The sequence below is a fragment of the Kryptolebias marmoratus genome, linkage group LG9 (assembly GCF_001649575.2).
Source record: "Kryptolebias marmoratus isolate JLee-2015 linkage group LG9, ASM164957v2, whole genome shotgun sequence".
Lineage (NCBI taxonomy): Eukaryota > Metazoa > Chordata > Actinopteri > Cyprinodontiformes > Rivulidae > Kryptolebias > Kryptolebias marmoratus.
The window spans coordinates 11,356,824-11,374,378 of NC_051438.1; the positions used below are offsets into that span (position 1 = coordinate 11,356,824).

General features: G+C 41.2%; 1 protein-coding gene across 2 annotated transcripts in view; it reads right to left on the minus strand.

Annotated features, from left to right (window-relative positions):
- afap1l1a (actin filament associated protein 1-like 1a) overlaps positions 1 to 17,555 on the minus strand; it is a 34,187-nt gene that overhangs the window by 6,485 nt on the left and 10,147 nt on the right. Inside the window, exons 1-14 of one of the 2 annotated variants that reach the window (XM_017433038.3) lie at positions 10,635 to 10,822; positions 6,618 to 6,746; positions 5,765 to 5,848; positions 5,590 to 5,669; positions 5,017 to 5,131; positions 4,734 to 4,829; positions 4,429 to 4,643; positions 3,682 to 3,861; positions 3,488 to 3,571; positions 2,860 to 2,935; positions 1,274 to 1,378; positions 978 to 1,189; positions 369 to 514; positions 205 to 277 (exon numbers count right to left, since the gene is read on the minus strand). In XM_017433038.3, the coding sequence (XP_017288527.1) occupies positions 205 to 277; positions 369 to 514; positions 978 to 1,189; positions 1,274 to 1,378; positions 2,860 to 2,935; positions 3,488 to 3,571; positions 3,682 to 3,861; positions 4,429 to 4,643; positions 4,734 to 4,829; positions 5,017 to 5,131; positions 5,590 to 5,669; positions 5,765 to 5,848; positions 6,618 to 6,746; positions 10,635 to 10,665 (1,626 nt within the window). In that variant the 5' untranslated portion in view covers positions 10,666 to 10,822. Of the gene's footprint in view, positions 1 to 204; positions 278 to 368; positions 515 to 977; positions 1,190 to 1,273; positions 1,379 to 2,859; positions 2,936 to 3,487; positions 3,572 to 3,681; positions 3,862 to 4,428; positions 4,644 to 4,733; positions 4,830 to 5,016; positions 5,132 to 5,589; positions 5,670 to 5,764; positions 5,849 to 6,617; positions 6,747 to 10,634; positions 10,823 to 17,555 lie in introns of those variants that run through there. The other variant, XM_017433037.3, reaches the window with a different exon arrangement.

Consider the following 17,555-nt stretch of genomic DNA (forward strand, 5'->3'; position numbering starts at 1 on the left):
ACAACTTCGTGTGTGGGTTTTTTTGTTTGTTTTTCTGTTTTCTTCTGCGTCTTACAGACCACTGTTGATTTATTTGAGTGTCATGGAGAGTTTCATCCTAACCTCTAATCTGATGACATCACAGTAAAGCATCACACATACGGTTCAACTAAGCTGGGAAAATACACATGTATGCGCATTTATACACAAGCATGTGCGTCCCACCTGCAAGTCCTCATTAGGAACCTCGTCATACGTTCTGGAATCCGTGGAGGTACCGCTGGAGGAGGTGGCCCACCTAGGATCAGAGAGACGGAGGAGAAAAATAAGCATCACCGGCTGCCTCTGACCTCATCCACGTCTCCCAGGCCCAACCCCGTCTCACTCACAGGAAGGAATTTCGCGCAGCGTCACGGATGTGTGCGATGGTCTCCACGTCAACGTAGTCGTAATGCAGAGACTCCGGATCTGTAAACGAGCCCGTCTCTGCCAGGAGGACGCCGAGCCACCGTCCGAGTTCCTCGGAGCTGCTTGCCTGACAAGGGATGAGACAAATGTTATTTCTAAATTCCAAAACAGCTCAATAATTAAACGGGATTATCTCGTCTTCATTCTTTCAGGAGAATTGGGGCGAGCGGGTTTTCTCCCCATGCAGGCCCAATTATTTGCTTATCTTTTTACTTTGGCTTGGTCTCCACCTTAGAAAAACATTTTGCTCATGGGCTGATTATTGTTCTATAAGTTTATTTGAGTTCTTTGGAGCTTTTTAAGTGACACCATCTGTCTGGTGGTGGGCGAGACGACAACAATGAGAAAGAAGAGCCTCGATCAAAGGTCAACAAGCATTACATTTGCGAAAAACTTCTCTAAAATGCTCATCTCAGCAAGCCACCTCACATTTAAACTGTTTTAGGTTGACCATGTTTAATTGCTCTAATAATGTAACATTAAGCATGAGGGCAGTTTTTTTTAGAACAAAGAAATAAGTGGTATTGTACCTCGAGGGCAGCCATCTCGGTGCTGTTTTGAAGAATGCGGAAGGCAAAGGGGTGTTTGGGTCCAAGTCCGGGAACTACCTCGCAGCCATGCAGAGGAAGGGAAGCCAGAGGGGCCCGGGGCTCCCCCCTGTCGTGGTAGAAGTGCATAAAGCCTCTGCAGACACGACACCACTGCTCCTGCCACACCTGGTTCACCAGCACCGACAGGTAGCCTGCAAGGGGAGCACATCGGGGAGAAAAAAAAGTGTCTGCAAAGAAGGAAAACCTGGAATCTAAAAGTGAAGCAGAGTCCTTACCTTCTCGGGGGTCGGCACACGTCGTCTTGGGGGTCTTCTTCTTGGAGAAGCTGATGATACGCGTGATCTTGCGGCCTGCGGCAAAAGCTCCTCGTTTTGCCTTGACTAAATAAAAAGTACAGGATTAATCTGCAGCTTTTGGCACTGATTTATCTGTGGAGGCAACTAAAATATGCACATGCATGTACAGACATGGGGGAAAGGAAAGTTTACACTCTTTCAGTTCTAGGATTTTACACAACAGGGCATAATAAAAATGATCTGGTTTTAACCAGGTTCAAAAAATTAATTTAATCTAACCTGAAGTGTACAAAAACACACAACAACTCTTCTTTACAAGACTGCTTCAGTTCATTGAGGTTTGCTGACATTTGTTTCTGCACAGCTCTGTTAAGGTCCCAGCACAGCATTTCAATCAGGTTAGGCTCTGGACTTTGAACTGGACTGACTGCAAAGTACACAGGTCATGTGGCTGCAAAAAAAAAGGCCCACATCCTCACCCCTCTACCACTGTGCTTGACATCTGGTATGAGGTGTTTGTGTCGATACGCTGTGTTTAGTTTTTTTACCAAACATGGCACTCTGAGTTGTGGGCAAACATTTCTACTGTAGTCTAATCTTTCCCAGGGACATTGTTCCAGGAGTCTTCTAGTTCATTCAAATGCAACTTTATAAACCTATGCAGTGCTGCCATCTTCTTCTTAGAGAAAAGTGTTTTTTCTCCTGACAACCCCCCAAAAAAGCCATACTTGTTCACCCTTTTTTCTGAGTGTTCTTCCATGAACTTAACCTTTAGCCTCCTAACTGAAGCTTGTAGAGTCTGAGTGGGAGCTCTTTGATTTATTTTTTTTTTTTTTGTCATTTCTCTGAGTATTGCATGGTTCAACTTTGGGGTGACTGTGTTGAGACGTCCACTTCTGGGAAGATTGACCGCTGTCTTAAATATTTTCCACTTGTGAATAATCTTCTCACTGTAGAATGATGACCTCCAAATTGTTTGATAATTACCTTTAACCTATCTCAGATTGATGGGAAGCAACAGTTGCTTCTCTAAGGTCACTTCTGATGTCTTTCCTTTTTGTGTTAACACACACCTGTATGCTCCAGAATGACAAACTGTCAGAAGTCCTGCTTTTACAGATGCGATCAATTTGAGATGATCATGTCTCCATCAATTTTATTTACCCACTTTTTCCTTTTCAGGTCAGAGGGGAGCTGGTGCCTATTTCCAACACTCTGGATTGCTCGCAAGTCCATCAGAGGACTTTGGTGATGATCAATCAGTAAATTTAAGCACCTGGCTTCTACTTTTCCTCTTAAATCCTACAGAAGAAGCAAGCTTGGGCTTAGTTTTTCACGCAGCTTTTTTAACTTTTGCTTTGTTTTTGTTTAATGAATGATGACATGACAAAATCTGTGACTGTATTTTTGAAAGCATGAATTTTTTTTTTTCCATCTCTGTTGTCTACCTCACATCAGAGAATTGTAAACTGAGCAAACATATTTCAGTAACAAAACATGCAGCTGAACGTAAAGTCGGAGGGGCGGATCTTGAATTAATCTTTTTAATTGTGCAACTTCCTCACCGTTTTCTCTGCTGTTCTCCCCCGCTGACACACCCACGCTGTCTGAGTCCGATGTGTTTCTTTCTGCAGATAACCTCTGTGGAGAAAAAAAACACAATGGAGGCTTTACACTTTCACCTGGAAATTCCAAATCCCACCCTGGATCTCTGTAGACCACTTTCAGAAGAACACAAAACCTGTCTACGCTTGCGTTTGATGAATAAAAAGATAAATAACTATAATTAAAAACAGTAGATGTGACATATTGAGATAAACAGACACATCAGCTGCTCCCCCCCTCCCCTCTCCTTTCAACTCCATCTCATCTGTGTTTCTGTGTCAAAAGCCTTCAGAGTTTATGTTTGGAAAATGTTCGGTAAGCTTCAGAGGATGTGCGAGCCCTGACTCACTGCCACCCCTGTCATTGTTGCTTTAACACCAAATTATACAACATATCTCCTCTTCCCCTTGCAAGACAAACACAGGTACCGCTATATGCCGCGTTAAGCCGAAAGGATTGTTGACGAAAATTGATGGTGACAGCGCAATTGCTACTTCAGCCAGACTTTTCTTCACCTCTGATGTCAAATTATACCTCCAGGATAAAAAATGACAGGGAAAATTTGATGATCCTCCAAACTGCACTTACCTTGTCAAGATCTTTTTTTCTAGGAACAACGGGAGAGCCGGCGTCTTCGGGCCCTGCGCTTTGACCGCTCACGTCTCTAACAACCTACAGGGACATTTCACGTCATCAGTAAGGTCTATCGATCCTCCAGTGATGAGGAAAAAGCTGAGTTATCCGTTTGTATTTGCTAGAAAAAGACTTGGTAAAGTATTTACCTTTAGCCACATGTGAGCCTGCTCCTTGCTCTGCATTGCCAGGACCAGTGCATCTCCATTGGGTAAGGTGAACCTTAGCTCATGGCGCTTTCGCTTGCTGTCTTTGGGAACATAGACCACAGTGCACTGGGGCAACAGCAAGTCCACATAAGGAGATGTGTCCTTGGAACTTTTATAGCACTAAGAAGAGAAGGACAAAAAGTGTAGGTATGAGATCCAAATTATAAAGTTAGTTCAGATCTTTTGATTTGAGTTGCCAGGTCATTAATCCAATCAGAATTAAACAATTTCTCCAAACTATTTTCAAAGAACCATCTACAACAGGTAACATGCTGATTGTTTATAACCTTTCCACAGAACCTCACTTCCAATTAAAGGCCTAGCAATACTTAAAGGAATGCCTATGCTGCCTTTCATGTTAGACTTTATACCAAGATCATCTTATGATGTGAGATGACAAAGTTATAGCTGTTTTGGTCAAACCTCGTAAACGACTTTATGCTCAATTTCATGCAATACAGCAAGAGCTTGTGAGATCTGTTAGTGCTCAGAGTATGTGTTGAGGATGCCTCTCAGCTACTACCACATCTAACCTTTGCTCAATATTTGTAAATTTGACTAAGTTGCAGACATTTTAGTCTTAGCTAAGGTTGATTATCTGTCATGGCCATCTTGAACCTTTCGCTTTCGACATATTTGAACTATCCCTTTAAGCGAAACAAGTTATGCAAGGGGAAAACTTCTCACCTGTAGTCTGTTCTCCCGTATAACTGTGAACTGTTTGTCCCACTGTCCGAAGCGTTTCTTCCGATGCAGGAAGGCACAGATGCGACAGTCTCGGGCAGGAGGCATGGAGCTCTCATTCGAGGGCCACTGGTGGGTGAGTCGAACTCTGGAGCTCCTCTCCTCTTCGTCCTCCTCGTAGGACTCATAGGAGCTGCTCAGCGCATCGGAGTCGTTGTCTGAGAGAGCAACAACAGAGATGATGTAGGAGATGTTTTATTGGCAGAAAAAAGAATCAGCTTTGGAAAACTGCAGCGTGCTGAGCTCACAGGAGTTTTTGCGACGCGAGTTTATGCAGGTAGCTGGGTAGGGGTTTTCAGTCTCCTCGTAGCCATCTTCGATAGAGTTGGGAGGGCTGGGCCTGTCTGGAAATAGAATAAATGCACATTTTACCCCGTGCTCTTTGATGCGCTTAAGTCCGCTTTGTAATTATGCTTGCAACAAATTTCTCTCTGGCTATATTTATATATATTTAAAGCACCGACTTGGAGGTTTGTGCAGCAAACTGACAGTAAGGTCAGAGAGTTGAGCTGAGGTGGAGAGCGTGCTGACCTCGTGTAGTGATTATGTACTCGGGCATCTTGCCAGGACCGAGGGGCACGGCCTCCTCGTAGTACTCCTCAGGAGGAGGCGTTGTGGGCAGGGGGGGAGGGGAGTCTGCACAGCCCTGCGAAGGAGGGAGACGCATAAACACAAACAAACTTTTTAGGTTTTCCCGATCACTTAGAGTTTTTCCATTCATTTTCAAAGCCAAACCCTTAAAGACTATAAACCTCTACAGTAAATGATTTCTATAAGTTACACACATGGGTGGAACCCTGAATGCTCGGTTTTCCCAACCAAACGCAGAGTGATGAGCATGTGAACTTGGGAAAACCCCACATCCATGGAATACGATCTGTATGTTTTTCATTGCCCTGTCCCCATAAGTCGTTATAAGGTGGTGTAAGATTCATTTGTCATATTGGAACTGGAGACTTCGAGTTAAAGAACAACAACAAAAAAAAAAACCCTACAGTATTCATCTTGCGCACACTCTTTGTCACTTTACCTCTGAGATTAAAGCCATTAAATCTATAATTAATCAAAACAGATGCTTAATGAACTTCTCTTATTCCCACTTGCCTGTTTTGAAGAGTCACTTTGTGTGATCTTGTCTTCTTTGAGATCATCTGTGGCCTCCTTCAGAACTTTAAGCCCGCAGTCTAGAAAAAGAGCAAAAGCTCACATTCGAACGAGAAACTCTCCACACGTGAGGAGCATCTCGGACGTGTGGGTGGGAAGCGGAACTTGAACTCACCGAACGACTCAAACAGAGACTCCACGAAACTCGTCCCGTTTCTGTACACCGATGAGTTCATGTAGATGAAGTCTGTTCTCGTTTCTGGAGGACAAAATAAAGAAAGGATTGATATTAGTTATAGCCTCACATCTAAATGAAACCAGTATGCACATAAAAATGTACAGTATGTTTACGGTTCTACCATTTTGAATATTAATGAATAAGTCAAATTAAATAAAAGTAGAATTCTTTGAAAGAAGGTCATAGTGTTAGTGATAACTAACAGCTACTACTACCAAATTGTAGCTCAAAATCTATCAAAATGACTGAGGTATATTCATTTTTGTGTTTGCTAAGGTTCATTAGCTCTGGCAGCCATCTTGAACTGAGCTGGTCATCCAGCAGCTACTTTCTCAGAGTTTCAGTGAAATCCATCCTCTAGTTCACAAGAAATTTTGCTAGCAGACAAATGAGAACATACACGTACACAAGCAATTGTTTGTTTACCCGCCTTAACGCTGTAGTTTTGAAATGATTAATTTGATACTGCCTTTTCGATTTCTGCTCTATAATAAGTTAGAGAATTGCAAATTCTGGCATGTGCAGTTAAAACTCTTCCACATTTTTGAGCATGAATGAGCTTTTCATCACCTGCCGCCATGAAAGGCAGATGATTCTGTAATCGCCAGAAACATATTCAGTGTTTTGTTTTCAGCCCACACGTTTTAGGAATAAAATCCAATTTAAAAACCATGTAAGTCTTCAGTAAAAAATGTGCTTTGGCTCTCCCACAAAACTCAGTAGATTGTAGCCACTTTTCAGTGTTAAAAACTGTTTGAACATCTGACAGATTTATTCGCTCGGCTCTGACCTGACGACGGCTGGATCTGCTGCAGGAGGTTCCTCACCGAGGTCTTCTTCTCCTGGGCCAAGGAGCTGAGGTTCTCCTGATCCAGCATCTTCAGCAGCGCGCCCAGCTCGCTCACCAGCACCTCCATGGCTACACGGGGAGGTCAGGAGGGACACAGCTTTAGTTTATGAACGGAGAGGTCAAAGGTCAGACAGACAAGTCTAAACAAACCCCTGGTGTACGTCCGAGAGCTCTTTAGTGCGGCGCTTTCCTTTCATTCTGTCACTTTACATCACAGACTGTCAATAACCATCTCATCACAAAGACCCCCCCTTCCCTACCCTCCTTGGTCGAACCAGACTAAATAAAGGACAAGAAGTTTCAGCAACAGGAAACATATTTACTCAGAATGCACAAAGAAATCTTTACCAGCTTTGAAATGCTTTTGACTCACAGACACGAGTTTGATTCAAATGTAAAATGAAAAAAGGGTTGAATTATTTAAAAGGAAAAACATTCCCTAAAGGAATGCATATCTCCAAAAATCTTTTATGCCAGTGTTAAAGGAAGATCAAATTATGTTGAGAAGGGATGGAGATATAGTTGATTTGAATTAAAGTCAGCTATGACCACACAATTTTTTTTAACAAAATATCTATAAAACCTTATTGATCTTTCCCCTTAGATAATTAAAAAAATAAAAAATACCTGAAGGACCACTTTACAAAGCCCAGACGGAGCCGGGAAAGTAAATACTTCTTCCCAGGAAGGAACCTGATCTCTCATAGTTGGGAGATTTAAGTCAAAGACACACAAAATATCTGGCTCCGGCAGGATTTCACGGGACTCTCCTGGTTCTGTAACTTTGAAAACTTAGCTGGTAGGAAAATCCGATTCGCATCATGTGTTGCCCTGAGAGGTAGGGCCGGTCCACTCTGATGTTTTCAGAGTAAAACTTAAATAAACCACGTCTTTACCCCACCGGCTGGATACACTTGGCAAAGTTTTGCGACCTGCTGGATGTGGAGGTCCAGATTTTTCTTTTAACTTGTGCTCAACCACAAGACCACCAGGTGAAAACCTCTCCTTTATTTTTGCCAACTCACCGCCTCCCCACAGGCATACTTCTACCTCTTTAATCCCAAATTCCTTTATAAGACTTTGTTCACACAGCCCTCCCTAATGTTTCACTCCTTCCATCTCTTTCTCTAACTCACTCATCAGATCGCTCCATTTTCACAGGCCGGGAGAATTAGAGCTGCTGAACCGTGCATCTTGCTGGGGTCAGACACGGGACAGTCGCTGAGCCAGAACACTATTTTTTGTTCACCGATCGGTCATTTGGCAACAAGAACTGTTGCACAAAACACACACATGCAGGCTCATACTGTGTATTTAGTAAGGTGTGTCAACACTAAGCTTTGGGCCATGACTTTAGGAAAGGCATTCCAGAGACCATTATACGTTTCTGTGTGTGTGTGCATGTTTTAAGAACATATCAATACAATCAGTCAGAAATTTAGACTCCTAGATGTTTTGCTCTGAAAGAATGATCTTGCATGCAATCCCCACTGACAAGTACACAGTCTCAGTCTACACTACTCTGGATAGTTTTTGTCTCCGTTTATAAAAAGAAATGTGGTCAAACTTTGTAAATGACATTATGCACCATTTCGTGCAATGCACGTACATATGTATTAAATCCTGAGCTGAACTGAGCCAAAATACTTATGCCGCACCAATCAAAGTTTAATGCGGACAGGATGAGGGTAAAGTGGGGCAGACGAAGAAAAATCGATGGGAGGTGAAAACGCATCAGAAAATAAGTTTTTTAAATAACATCCAGACAAATGCACAGCTTTACTGCAACATGGTTCTAAGACAGGAAGCTACATGGACAAACAGCACCACGCAAAAATAGATTTTACCTTCCACCCCTAATTATTTACAAGCACAAATAGCGGCGGCAGCTAGCTGTTTGACCATTCCAGTAAGAATATCAAAGTATTTCTGCAAGAATAACCACATAATTTGAAGGCAATGTAAATGTTAAATAAGGTTCCCATAAACTGCTCTGACATTTTGTTAGATTAGAGTTGTTTTAAGATGGTCGCTCAAATAACGATCTGCAACAGGTAAGATGTTAGTTGCTCATAGCTTTGCCACAAAACTCTTCCTAAAAGCAGACATGCTGTCTTATAGTGGCTCTTCCCACAGGCTTAAAAAGGCCTGCCATGACTACAGTCAAAAGCAACAACCCCCGGTCCATGCCTATTTAAACCCAATGTTTTCTACACTAGAACGGTTTCCTTCCATTGTTAATGATAGCACACCAACACTCCAAGAAGCCGGTATAAGGAATTAATTCATTCAGGAACTTGGAATGTCTCCTCATTAGGATTCCATTCACCCAGAGGAAAGAAGGGAAGTGGAGTTCATGGGGGGGGAGGCTCACGAGAGTGGGCCGTCTTGGCCTGGTAAAGAGTTGTCTCTCTGCCAGCTGCTCCAGCTGTTTAGATTCTGGCTTCAGCGCAGCACTGGACTTCCCCTACCCGAGTGAAAGACAAAACCTTTTCCACAGCATGACTCATTCGCTGCAGAGAGAAATTGAAATTTACACCAGTCAGCACTAAATCAAACACAGAGAATCAAAGCAGCGCTCTCAAGGAGTTGGCATGAAACTCAATGCCCGGCTCGTAAAGTTACTTCCACCGTTTCATTTGGACCTGCACTTTAAAAAGGTGCTTGTTCGACGGGAGGGTTAAAAGCAGCTTTAATATGTGTGCCAAAGTGAGCAAACAGGAACTACTTCTTAACATTTTGCATAGGACCACCCGAAATCAACCTTTCTAACAGATCTAAACTGATTCTTTAGGTGTTTGAAATATTTTTATGATCTCTTCTGAAAAGGTAGAAAAACTAATTCTTGATCTTTCTTGGTCTGTTAGTGCTTAAAGTGTGTGCTATGAATGACTCTCAGCTACTACCACCCTAAACTGAAGCTCAGTATCTGTAAAACTGACAGAGTTAGAGCCATTTTTGTAATTGGTGAAGTGGCTTAGCAGTGGCAGAAAGTTTTCACTAAAATCCATCCAGTGGTTCATGAGATATTTTGCTAACAGACAGACAAATGAATGTGCGCACACCTGCACACACACAAACAGAGGCACAGGGAAAAACACCACTATGGCGGGCGAGAAAGATGATGCAGGAATGTGTAAATCCATTCAAAGCTTTGAGCATACTAAAACATTTACCCCTTCACACTTGCCTGACAATCGCTGTTAAACACCAGCCACATTCCTCACCCTGGTAATAGTGCAAGACTCCGCAAAGTGGATTTGTGTTTCTATGTGTGTGTGCACTGTTGTAAAGCAGAGAGTGGTTTGTTTAACACTGCAGAGTCAGGCCTTTATAAGGAGCTACCATTGGAGCCTTTTTTGTTCCAACTCTGTCGGGGATGGAGCAAAGGGTGGGGGTGAGTAATGGTAGCGAGATGAACACCTGTGCTAACATGTCCAATAAACGCTCATCTCAGGAATAACGTGACCTCAATTGGGCACACATAGGTGTTTTTTTTTTCTTTCCTACTCCCTTCTTAAGACAAGAGACTTCCATCCCCTCATGCTGAGTTTACAGTCTTTGCAAAAAAACAACTTCACAGTGTGTCAGAAGTCACAAATTTCACTGATCTGTTTCACAACATCATCGCCTGCATCCAATCCAAAGTGTCACATTTCAGCCCACAAAGAGCCTTTGGTGGATTAAAATACCAAATGTTGCACCACAATGGAGCTTTGCTGCCAAATGGTTGCATTCTCGACAAATCAACAACATCCCCCTTCTCGCTATTTCAGTAAGTTCGTAGGATTCTGGAGGCACAGAGTTAAGACATCATCACCTGATTTCCTGACTACTAGAAAGTGAGACAGCTTCACAAACCGTGTTCTCCCATGTCTCCACTTCCCTCAAACAATACTGACACCTACGTTAGCTGTTAGATACCGGCTCTGAAGTGACAACTTTTACTAAACTTACCCTCGACAGCAACGGCAGAGAGTCCCACCATCCCGCAAGGTAACAAAGCAGCTGCTTCATACAGAGAGTGGGTGCTGTGGGGGGGATATTCCACAGTCAGAGCCTCGCAGCTCTCTCAGTCCTGTGAAGCCTTTGTGGTGGTGGTTTGCTGAGTTCACACTCCCCTTTACCTCTCCCTTCCTCCATCTGATCTCTTATCTTCCTCCACCTCCCTCTACCCTCCTCTTTTTCCTTTAGGGGGGTAGGGAGATTGTGGTTCTCTCTCTCTCTCTCTGTGTGTGTGTGTGTATATGTGTGTATGTGTGTGAGAGTGAGCATGTTAGATCTCCCTCCACTATAATCCTAAGGATTGTAGAGCACCTGGGAAAGGCTCGCTGTGTAAACACACATGCCAGCTAATAACTAACCCACATTTTTTTTATCTTTCACATTCTTTTCTTGGAAATCATTGACCGTATCCTGTTCCTACACAACAACCAATGGAACTAACAATTTTCTATTAAGAGCACAACATCAACACTACTACTTATTAAAAAAGGTCTAAGGTTTCTTGAAGGAATGTGTATTGCCCCTTTGAAAAATCCGCCAAGTTTTAGCTCAGTATCTGAAAACTTGACTGATTAGAGACATTTTTGTGTTGGATTATGTCAATAAGCTGTGGCGGCCATCTTGGTTTTGGTTGATTCCAGAAGTTAGAGTTAAATTACTTTATGAACGTTTCACTGAAATTCATCCAGTGGCTCAAAAACTATTTTGTTAACAGGCTAACAGGGCTACCGCCAACAGTTAATGTCAAAGCTTTAAGCAAAACTGTTGCGTAATGGGTACTGCTCAGAGTATGTGTTGAGGATGGTGCTCAGCTACTACCACAACTCTGGCTCAATATCTGCAAAATTAGCTTAATTATAGCAATTTTTGTGTTTTCTAAGGTCAGTTGGTGGGGGCAGCCCTTGGATTGGGGATAATAGTTAATCAGTTTTAGATGTACTTTTAATAATTACTGTCTGAAAGCGTCATTAAAATCTGTTTAGTCGTTCCTGAGATATTTCGCTAACAAACAGACAGAACCCAACATTTAATGACAAAGTTTTAAACACAGTTCTTATGTGATCAGTTAGTACTCAGAATATAAGTTCGGGATCAGTGTTAACTACCACCAAACTAAATTGTAGCTCAATAACTGTAAAATTGATTGAGTTATACCCAATATTTTGCTTGCTGAGATTTTTAGCTAACAGACATACGGAGATGACTCCAACAGTTAACAGTAGAGGTTTAAGCAAACACCTCAAAGTTCAGCTCTCAGTGAAACTCAAGATTTGTTTGATAGCTGGACTGGCATAACATTTCAAAGTAGAAGATAACAGGGTGCAGAAAACACTGCGGATTGGAGACCGAGGCAAGATGAGACCTTTAACTGTTGCACGTGGATGTCTTGGTGCCTTCAGGCAGATTTAAGTGTGCCGACATGATGCAACATGCTGCCCTCAATCCCACAGGCACTGAACCTGTACAAAACAACCCCTTCATGCGCACAGTCCAATGCACCACCTAATGCACAACAAGGCATTGCACTTCATCAGGTGGCTGGTCTTAAAAAGGTTTCAACATCGAAAACAACAATAACAGATAATCTGTTACTTTAGATTAAGTATAGTCCCTTGTGACCCATTTTTGATTCAATAAATATATTTTCATTAGGAACTCAACTGGGGGGTTCTTAATACTCTAAAAGTTGCATGAGGAGAGTGATATCGTCATAACTACAGGGAGAGGTCATGATTAGCTTAGCTGAGCAGACTGCATGGCTAATCCTAAAAAAAAAATACTTTTATATTTATTGTTAACAGTCCCAAACTGAGTGCAAATGTGGCACACAGACTGGCACACTAACCTCCCAATAAATCGCATTAGTCTAAACCAAAATCAAGATGGACTAGAACAAAGAAACCATACATTTTTTTGTGTGTGTGTGAATTGTGCTGTAGCTCAAAAGGTATAAATCAGCTTTGTGATGAGGGTTTTTGTGGGGGAGTTATGAGTAGTCAGCGTCTAAATTGCTGTTGACAGCAGTAAGAGTAATCTTGATTTGGAGAATCAGGGAGAATGGGTGTGTCGAACTAATGGTAACTCAACAGCAGTGTGTTTCCTGCCATCTACTATTACAGCCCTAGCATTCCTTTCATGTCAGAGTTTTAAACTGAGATCATGTCAGGATGAGACATGACAAATGAATGAGTTACAGCCACCCTGCAACTGATGTTGGGCATGATCTCATGCGATATTGCAAGATCTTGCTGATGTGTTAGTGCTTAGAGTATGCGCTTGGAATGAATCAGCTGCTGCCACACCAGGCTTCGACTCAACATCTGTAAAACTGATAGAGTGAGAGCCAATATTTTGGGTTTGCTAATGTTGACTAGCTGTGGCAGCCATCTTGAATTGGGGTGACAGTCAATCAATTATAATTACATTATAGACAGCTGGATAGATAGAGATACAGAAAGATAGACAGACAGATATATAAAACTATCTATTCAAACTGGAGCTTCATGGAATCTGAAATCTAAAAAACAGCCCAAGTTCAGGTCTGACAGTCATTTGTTCCAAAATACCTAATCTAGATAACTATTTATTTATAAAGTCTTTGAAAAAAAAGACCAAAGCTTCAAATGGTAAATGCTGATATGATGCAGACAGGCAAGAACACCAGCTGCCCAAAATAGTCAAAAATGAAACTAGCATTCTTGAAGAAATGCATATTGCAAGTCGTCTTGCATGCCAACATTCGAAACAAAGACCTTGCATGATCTGATAGCGATCCGTCTGTGTTCTAGATAACTCTGAGCAACTACCACACCCAGTTTTAGCTCAATATCTGTACAATTGATGAGATTATAGCCATTTGTAAGTTTGCTAAGGTTGATTAGCTGTGGCAGGCATCCTGAACTGGGTTGACTCCAAAAGTTAATCAGTTGTAGATGAACATCCAAATATTTAATTCTCAGAGTTTAATTAAAATGAGTCCACAGGTTCGTGAGATGATTTGCTAACAGACAAACACACATGCTCATACTCATAAGGACAGGCAATTACACGATCAAACACCTTTCACGCTGGTGAGCAATGATCAACAATAAACAGAACAAACTTCAAATTTGGAAAGTTAATTCACAAATAATAATAATAATAATAATAATAATTATTATTACTATTATTATTATTATTATTATTATTATTATTATTATTATTATTATTATAAATAAAGATCAGTGGATAAACTGAAAGTTTCAAGCTCTGCCTGACAATGTAGTTCAAACCAACAAGCCTGTTTTGATCTTTATAGAAATGTTGCAACACAACTGAAAAGTGCTAAAGATGCATGTGCAAGATTTTTAAAACTCTGTCCTATTCTGGTGCTTAACCCAAACCAAACACCAACTGTAACCTTAGATAGCTTTAAAATTCACCCCCCCCCCACACACACACAGCTTGATTGCATATGCCTTTTTTTGCCAAGACAACAGAAAACTTGAACATGACATTGAGCCTGAATATTTCTGTAGCTCTGCTTTGATATTGAGTTGCATGAATAATAAAAGGCCCATAAAGGCCATTAAAAAAAAGAGAAAGAAGAAGAAAGAAATTTTACAATTAAAGCCTTACTTGCCAAAATGACATGTTTTGGTCTGTGGAACAATGCCTAAATTACATAGTTTGAGTGAAACTGGACTGCCTCTAAAAAGTCTAAATGATACAAAAGCCAGACCTTCCCTGAGGCATATAGTGTTTCTTAACTTTTTTCAGAATCCGACCCAAGTGTGACGGATGCACCAGGCACACCCTACTAGGCTTGGTTATAGCCTGACAGACCACTCCTTAGTGTGACTAAACGTGAACTCTGACCTCCCAAGAGAAGCTGTGACCCCATGCGGATCGATGGGTTTGTTTGAGGACTACATTGCTGTAAATTCCATGTCACTTTACATCACATTACAGAAAAGGGCTGAGCAGATTTTACTAAATTCAGCACTAGATCTACTAGTATACAGAAGGACACAATTCAGAATAAAGCCAGAACCACAAGCTCTGGTAAACAAAGCTGCTATGAGAACTTCAAAAGACTACCATCTGTGACTCAACAAGACATCAGTATCTTGCGAAAACTGTTGGATTTTCCTTGTAAGATCCCCCTTTGTTATGTTTGGAAATGTTGGATACTTGACCAGTTTTCAACCTGATCTGACATGAAAGGACTCAGCAGGTTGAAGATCCGGAGGTGGTCAGAAACACTGTGTAGGAGTCTCTTTGTCAGCTCAACCCATGGCCCCGCTACTTTCAGTCTGTGTGAAAAAGCAACATATTATCTCACATCAAGTGAGTCACAAAATATTTTTCAGTGCAAAAGCAGCACTGCTTGAGTGCTATGAGAAGTTCAGTCATAGTGGGAGAAATAATTATCTGATGCCCTGCTGATGTTTTAAGTCTGACAAATTAGGAAAAAAAAAACAAATAGTTATCTATGGTTGTTTCATTTTAATGGAGAGAGACAGAATTACAACAAATCCAGAAAAAGAAAAACTGATTACATAAAGGTTACAAATTGATTTTCATGTCACTGAATGTAATATGTAAGTGTTTCTTTTCCAAGCAAAACGTGACTTAGTTCGTGTGTAAGACGTTTTTTGTAGTTGGTCACCAGGTTTGCACACAGGAGGAATTCTGGCCCACTTTCCTTTGCAGAAACTCTCTAAATCCTTTAGGTTTCTTTGCTGCCACTTGGCAAGTTGACGCTTCAGCTACCTCCACAAATTTTCTGCAGGGCTGAGGACTGTCCACTCGATGACCTTAATGTGCTTCTTATTTAGACACTTCTTTCTTGACTCGATGCTATGTTTTGGTTCATTGTCCTGCTGGAAATCCCATCCACAAACCATGTTAAGAGTTCTGGGTGAGGAAAGAAGGTTTGTTGGCCCCTCAGTGCAGTAAAGTTAAGTTGTCCTGTACCTTTAACAGGAAAACAGCCCAAAGCATAATGTTTCTTCCTCTGTGCCTAACTAAGGAATTGGTGTTCTTCAGGCCATACTTAGTATTTCTCCTTCTCCAAACTCAGAGCCTTGTTATCAGGAGGGACCTTTCAGTCCATTACAGTGTACAGTTTTACCAGAGGTGTTTCTGATGACTGTGGTCCCAACTGCCTTCAAATCAAGCTCCCTGCAGTTGTGAACTCTTATGATCAACCTCACCCCTTGAGGCAAAATCTTGCATGGAGCTCCTCTGAGGGCAAATAATGGTAATTTTATATTTCTTTAATTTTCAAATTATTACAGTTGTCTGATGGTCTCGAAGCACATTTCAGCCATGTGCAGATTTATTACTATGTCCTTGGTGTCCAGTTGGGTGCTCTATGTTGGTGGAGAGGATGAAATAGAAAAAAAAAGATTTGATAGACAGGGGTGCTTTATCCAAGTAACAAGATGTGACATATACATTTCAGTAGTCACTAACATTGATTGATTGACTGGTTGGTTGCATGATTGATTGACTGAAATCTATGCACCACATGGAACAATCTGTGGGAGCAAAATGTCTGGCTGGATTGTAGGGGATCAGATATTTACAAATTTCCCTCAATGACATGGAAAGAAGCTTGTAACTTTTATTTCATGTTTTCTGGACTTTTAGTTAGTAGTTTGTTTTAAAAAAGGAAAAAGTATAACCCTATTCAAAACCACAGTGTTCATCTCACACTTTTATGGAGATTAATGAGGTGAGTTTACCTCACAAACAAAAGGTGAGGTAAAACAGATACACTTGCTCTTTTTAATTGCATTAGGATGTGCCAATGTCTTGCCTTCTGAGCCTATGCCCCATCATGATGAAACACCCTCCCACTCTACTTCTTTGGATTCCAAGCATTTCCTAAGGGTGACAGGGGATTTCCTAAGGGCTCCTCTCTCCGCATTAAACATGTCTGGGCATTCACAGAACAGCTAATCTGCAAAACTCACAACAGGTAAACAGAGACAGTGCCGGTTCATTGAGAAGATAATACATCAAACATTGAATAATTGCAACTCTGAGCCAACAGCCTTGTTTTTCTACCAATGTGCGTCATTGGTCGAGGAAAAGCTGATGTACAGATACAGATTTGCATTTGTCATCCATTTATTTAGGACATTTTAAAGCTAATCCATCAGTTTTACGTTTGCAGTTGACTATACTAGTATGTGTATAGGCTGCTCAAGAAGCTGACCCAGTGCTGGTCCTGTGAAAAATGACATGGTCATATAGTTATGTTTGAAACATGTGTAAGTGAAATTGATGCCAATTCATAATTTCTGGACAAAATTTTAAGTCTTCTGTGAGCTTCTGCAAAGCTTGTAGAAAAATATTCCTTACCTGTTTGTACTAAGAAATGTTGATATCTGAAAGATGCAATCACACTTAGTTTGCAATCACATGTCTAGTTTGTTTGCTTTCTTTTTCTTTATTTTGATAAAATATTGTTACCTAAAATTTTCTTAAGATATTGTGATATCATTTTACAGCTATATCGTCCACTCTTAAAGTAAACACGTAATAATGTTGTTTCAGAAACATGTATGATGGCTGTATCTGACATTAAGTTGGGTCATGTAGCATAAAGGACCAGATTTCAAAGCTTCCTGTCCCTGTGGAACATTTTAGGTTGGTTTGAGCTCATGAGCTGTTGGTTCACTTCTATTAGCATTTTGTTGCATGTACAAACTCAGATACCAATAACTGAGTTGTGTTTTCATAGCATGACCGACTTACCCTCTTAAAAACACAGTTAATGCAAGTTTTGGCATGTCTCCAGTAGATTATATTGCTGGAATTCTGTCTATGTGTTAAACACATGGAGGTCAATGAAGTTGATTTCCTGAAATAAGGGCCGGG